Here is a 5798-nt window from a genome sequence, read left to right as displayed (position 1 = left end):
GTTAGTCGACTATTCGTATAAGTGGATGGTCTTCTAGTGGACTACGCTACTTGTAACGAAAACCTAAATATTCTTCTACAGTCATCATAGAACGTATGAATGATATACACATTGAATACATTTTAAGATACTTGTTAGATATGTTGCGTGTTTCCAGATATGAATGCTTATTTCTGGCTTTTTAAATGTAAAACAACTAAATAAAATGAAAATAATTCCTTCATCTTTTTTTTTTTGATAATTGAAATCATTTCATTGTTCATCACATTGAGACAATGTCAGCAGTACAAAAGGTGTGATATCAAGTGTACAAAATATTAGTCCAACTATCTATACAAGAAAGAATGTTCTGTTTACCCCAAAATTACAAATGAACAAGATCTCCTTCGACTTTCTATGCTGGTCTCGCTTTTAGAAGTTCTATTTGTTTCCTCTTCAGGTTGTTTGGAATATATAAAGAGGTGGTATCTTACACAGCCTTTATACTAAATAGAATATACTAAGATCAGTTTGCTATGTTGCAAACTGCACTATTAGTAAATGATCCGCATCCTTCCGATGCACTTTGTACAAACAACACTGATTCGTAACATACTTCTCCATTTCATAAGTTGTTAACTTTTAAGATAGCATCCATGTCGCACCACGTTAAGGACCCCTCTTTCCTAGGTGCTTTCGTCTTCCATAGTTCCATATGGACCTTGCATCCCCGCTATTGAGCGATCATCTACAATATGATTTCACCAAGAAATATTTGTCGCGTGCTCCTATTGTAAATTATTTATCCTTGCTCTCGAACTGTGTATGACTGATTTCTTTCTGCAAGAATTCTAATTTCATCTGATTCTCAATCTTGACTTTGAAATTGTATCATCCAAAAAACTAAAACCATGAATATGTAGTTTTTAACATGTCTTATTCAACGTATCTGACTCTGAAGAAGATGGAGCTTATTATTTTGATGTTGAATGGCTAAATGTAATTATCTTCTCTTACTCTTCTTTCTCCAGAATGCTTTAACTGATACTCAACGTGTGTGCACTCCCTCTATCACAGATTACTGGAAACCTCTGGCAGAAGATGTAAGCATCCATTAAGTTTCTTAAGAAAAGCAACTTTTGTAGGAGATGTTCTTCTAATCTTTACTTTGTGTTATTCCTTTAATTGCGATAGGAACAGGTATCTTAGTAGTATTTCCTTGATTTTTGAGTTTCTCAGTTTGATTTCTCTCTCTTCTAGATGGATGAATCTGCTGGAATAGAAGCAGAATACCATCACAAAAATAACCGGGTAAGTGTCTTCATCTTTTCTGCTTGATTTTTTCCTACACGTCTTATTACCACCATGACATTCATTATGTTCTTGGTTACAGCTTAAGTGACCTCCTATTTTTATGTTTTTAACAATGGCATGTTTAAGAAGGCATTATAGCAACATAATGCTAGCTAACTCTGGTTTATTTCATTGAATTATTTGGATTCCTTTCTAACAGTTTGTTATACACCAAAAATCAGTGATATTAGGATTCATTTTTGTATCATAATATATTCTAGTGCAGAACTGATCAACTCATAACTAAGGTTATATACACACAATAAGTAGCTAAAGCTCATTTACGTTAGAATATAATAAAACCGTGTTGTCATAGATGAGTGCATATTTATCTCTACATATACAGAACTTGTACCTAGTAAAAAAAATATACAGGACTTGTGTGAGCCTCAAAGCTGGACTAAGTAAAGATCTTGTACTCGCTCTGTTTCAATTTAGATGACACATTTCGCTTATCAAGATCAATTTGACTACATTTTGAAGCTAAATTAGATTAGTTCAACTCAGCATTTTAAAATTAAAATTTAGATATTTAAAACTATAGAAAAGTACTATAAGTTGCAATTTTTCTCATGTCAATATGATAAAAAAAGATATTTTAAAAAGTTGGTCAAACTTTACATAGTTTGGCTTTCGATAAACGAAATGTGTCATCTAATTTGAAACGGAGGAGTATCAGATAAAAAATTTAAAAGGTACATTTGCTGTTAAAAGAGAGATTAGGAAAAGGTTTATCTTGGTTAGGGTGATCTTTATACTGTTTGAAGCCACTTCTGGTCTGAACATTAACTGGAATAAAAGCGATATCTTTCCGGTCAATGATGTGACAGACATTTATAATCTAGCTAGAACTTTGGGTGGAAGGATAGGAGAGCTACCCACTATATACTTGGGAATGCCACTGGGGCAAAGAGCAAATCAAAAGGGATATGGAATGGAGTTTTAGAGAAATGTGAGAAGAAGTTGACCAATTGGAAGAGTCAATATCTGTCACTTGGGGGGGAGGGGGTTGTAGATTAACTTTGATCAATGGTGTGTTGGATGCCTTACCCACTTACATGATGTCCTTATTTCCAATGCCTGCAAATGTGTTAAAAAGACTTGATGTGCTTAGAAGAAACTTCCTGTGGGAAGGTAATAGTGAAAGAAAGAAGTTTCATTTGGTTAAATGGAAGAGTTAGATAGTTAGCAAAAAGGAAGGGGGTCTGGGAATTAGAAACTTGAAGGTGCAGCATCAAAGCTTGATGATGAAGTGGTTGTGGAGGTTTTCTACAGATGAGAATTCACTATGGAAAGAGACCATCAAATAAAAGTATGGCGTGGGAGGTAATTGGGCATCAAAGCCTGTAAGCACTCCCTATGGGGTCAGTTTGTGTAGATCTATAAGAAATTATTGGCCGGCTTTCAGAAGAAAGTCTAGTTACAAAGCAGGTAATGGTATGAAGTTTTCTTTTTGGGAGGATAACTGGTTAACTCAGGAACCTTTAAAGCAACTACTCCCAGATATATATAACCTATGTCAACAACAAGAGACAACAGTGGCTGGTGTATGGTCAGAACAAGGGTGGAACCTCAGCTTCAGAAGGCTATTAAATAACTGGGAGATGATCAAAATTTCAGAATTCTACAATGTTTTGGCACAATTCAGAGGCATTGTTGCAGCTGAGGACAACATGGTGTTGAAGGGGGATAGTAAAGGTATCTTCTCAGTTAAAGTCAGCTTATAAGGAATACAACCTATCTAACAATCAGGTTGGGTGCTGGCCATGGAAGATGATTTGGAAAGTTAAAATACCCTGTAAGGTGGCAGGCATGTTTCACTTGGCTTTTAGCTAAAGAAGCAGTCTTGACTCATGACAATCTGGTAAAGAGAGGTTATCAACTGTGCTCTAGATGTTGCTTATTTGGAGAAGAGGCAGAGACGATAAACCATCTCTTTTTACACTGCAATTAGACTGACCAGCTTTGGAAAATTTTCATCAACCTGAGGGGAATCAGATGGGTGATTCCTGGAAGAATAGTTGATGTATGAAAAAGTTGGAGCAGGGATGGCAACCTATCCAGTCAGAAGAAGAGATGGAAGATTGTCCCAGCATGCATTTGGTGGGCAGTTTGGCTAGAGGACTTACACAGTTCCATTCAGAAAATGAAGACGAACTGTCCAGTCTTGTTCTATTTTTGGTGTAAAGAAGTAAGCATAGAAGAAGCAGACTCTATTTTTGATGTCCTAGATTTTTTGTAAGATGACAAACATCTTGGATTTTTTTTTACTTGTCTTTGTAAATCTGGAGACTTCACAACTTGTGTAGTTCTCCCTTTATTAAATTGTTACCATTATCAAAAAAGAAGAAAAGGTTTATCCTGGTGTATAGATATAGCTGATAGTTCAGAATCTTCTATTAGAACACAAGTTGTATACTTCTATTTTTAAACAAAACATTTTCTTGAATGTTTTGGCGTAACACCCTTGAATTATTCCAAGTTGTCACTTGGTCCCAACACATGATCAACTCCTTTTCTTCTGTAGTTTCTAATCAGTAATTAAGTGGCACATGGATCTAAACCCATTGCATAGAATGATTTTGGGTCATAATCCGTGTGTGGGTAAAGAAAGTAATTGGAATGCTAAGATTCCTTAAGCTGTTCCACACGAGCTATGTGTTCATCATAAGAGTCCTCCCCTCAGGGATGAAAACCAGTGCCAAAGATCAAATAGATGTTCTATCTGACATATTGTGACCCTGCCTATTATTTCACTCTCTGTTCATTTGTTGGGATAGTGTGGTGGTCAAATGCACTTTCTGGGGCATGTGTATAAGGATTCTTTGTTCTCATGCTATATGGAAGATGTCACATGTAACAATATGTAATAATTCACTCTAAAAGTAAAAATGAGAACTCGCAGAGAAAATTGTTATGTGTTGATATCATCATATATCTTTATGCGCTGCTCACGATGCATATTTCTATGACTTCTCTTTCTTGGAAGCATGATTATAACGATGTATCCTGGGATCTATCCAGGTCTATTGCTGGAAAGGTTTGCGGTTTTCAGCCCGCCAAGACTTGGAGGGATTTTCCAGAGTATGAGCTAACTTATGGGTGTGATTTCCAGTCTTTATCATTAAATGTTAAATTTCTCAATGAAATTTGTTACATGTTTCTTTTTCAGTTTACAGAGCATGGTATTGAGGGGGTTGTGCCTCTGGAACTTTTGCCTGCTGAAGTACGGGCCAGATATCAAGCTAAGCCAAGTGAAAGGACTAAGCGGGCTAAGAAGGAGGAAACAAAAACCTCAGCGCAGCAAGCAGAAGAAAATCAGGTACCTGAAAGCGAACTTAACCTTATGTTCCCCGTTTCTATTTTTTTCCCCATAAGTTAATCCTTCTAGCAGTTCTCTGCTGATTTGAAGATAGCAATTGGCTTTACCATAAAAATCAAGTATTCTTTTGCGTTTTGAAATTACCTCGGTTTTCAGTTTTTACACCCTCTCTACCACATGCTCTGTACAGAGTCTGAACGAGAAAACCCTTCCGTAACATTGGCCGCTCACATTTGTCAAATGCTCACCATTTCTGAGGATATAACTTCAATTATAAAACAATTTATTTTAATCACCTTTTATAGTTCATTATGGCCTGTCTTCATCACGACAGCTTATATCGTTCGTGAAATATCACATCACCGTCTTCTGTTCAGACCTGCCTACTTGTGAAGATATCTTCTGTACCAAGCAACATATATGTCACATCTGGAAATGATCACCTCATGTTATTGGCGCATAATTAAAATATTGATTTCTGCTTGGAGAATGGTTCTAACCAAATAGGTTGTATCATATTGGAGGTATAGATGCTAAAATATATTTGCTTTGGTCTTGATGTACTGTACTAATGGTTATTATCCTTAATTTGCAAAAATCNATATATATCACATTAATTTTCAGTTGCTGTGTATGAGGAACTTGCTGATATTGTCACAATTACACAACAAAATCATTACAACTCTTTTGTTAATGAATTCTCATCATAGATGATTCATTTTGAACCTCTGACAATAGTTGCAGTGAGTAATAATGTTTAATGGGCTTGTTTGTAATGGATGGTCTTCTATGGACTACGCACTTGTGAAAACCAAATATCTTCTCAATCATCATGAACTGTATGAATGATATACACATTGAATACATTTTAAGATACTTGTTAGATATGTTGCGTGTTTCCAGATATGAATGCTTATTTCTGGCTTTTTAAATGTAAAACAACTAAATAAAATGAAAATAATTCCTTCATCTTTTTTTTTTTGATAATTGAAATCATTTCATTGTTCATCACATTGAGACAATGTCAGCAGTACAAAAGGTGTGATATCAAGTGTACAAAATATTAGTCCAACTATCTATAATGGAATGGTCTTCTATTCGGAACTTACGACTACTTAGTAGAAAACCAAATACTCTTCTTCAG

The 5798-nt window shown here is 35.5% G+C and overlaps 1 protein-coding gene across 1 annotated transcript; it reads left to right on the top strand.

The window, feature by feature from the left end:
- Positions 1 to 953: 953 nt before the first annotated feature.
- LOC109222420 (THO complex subunit 1-like) lies at positions 954 to 4687 on the top strand (the record flags this gene model as incomplete). The annotated part of the gene is made up of 4 exons (XM_019386782.1): positions 954 to 1082; positions 1240 to 1290; positions 4357 to 4416; positions 4505 to 4687. Coding segments are annotated over exons 1-4 (408 nt in total), but the record flags the coding sequence as incomplete, so codon positions are not given.
- Positions 4688 to 5798: the final 1111 nt, after the last annotated feature.

Source organism: Nicotiana attenuata, unplaced genomic scaffold, assembly GCF_001879085.1.
Source record: "Nicotiana attenuata strain UT unplaced genomic scaffold, NIATTr2, whole genome shotgun sequence".
Lineage (NCBI taxonomy): Eukaryota > Viridiplantae > Streptophyta > Magnoliopsida > Solanales > Solanaceae > Nicotiana > Nicotiana attenuata.
The sequence above is the reverse complement of the archived record's forward strand: the minus strand, read 5'-3'. Positions and strand labels throughout refer to the sequence as shown.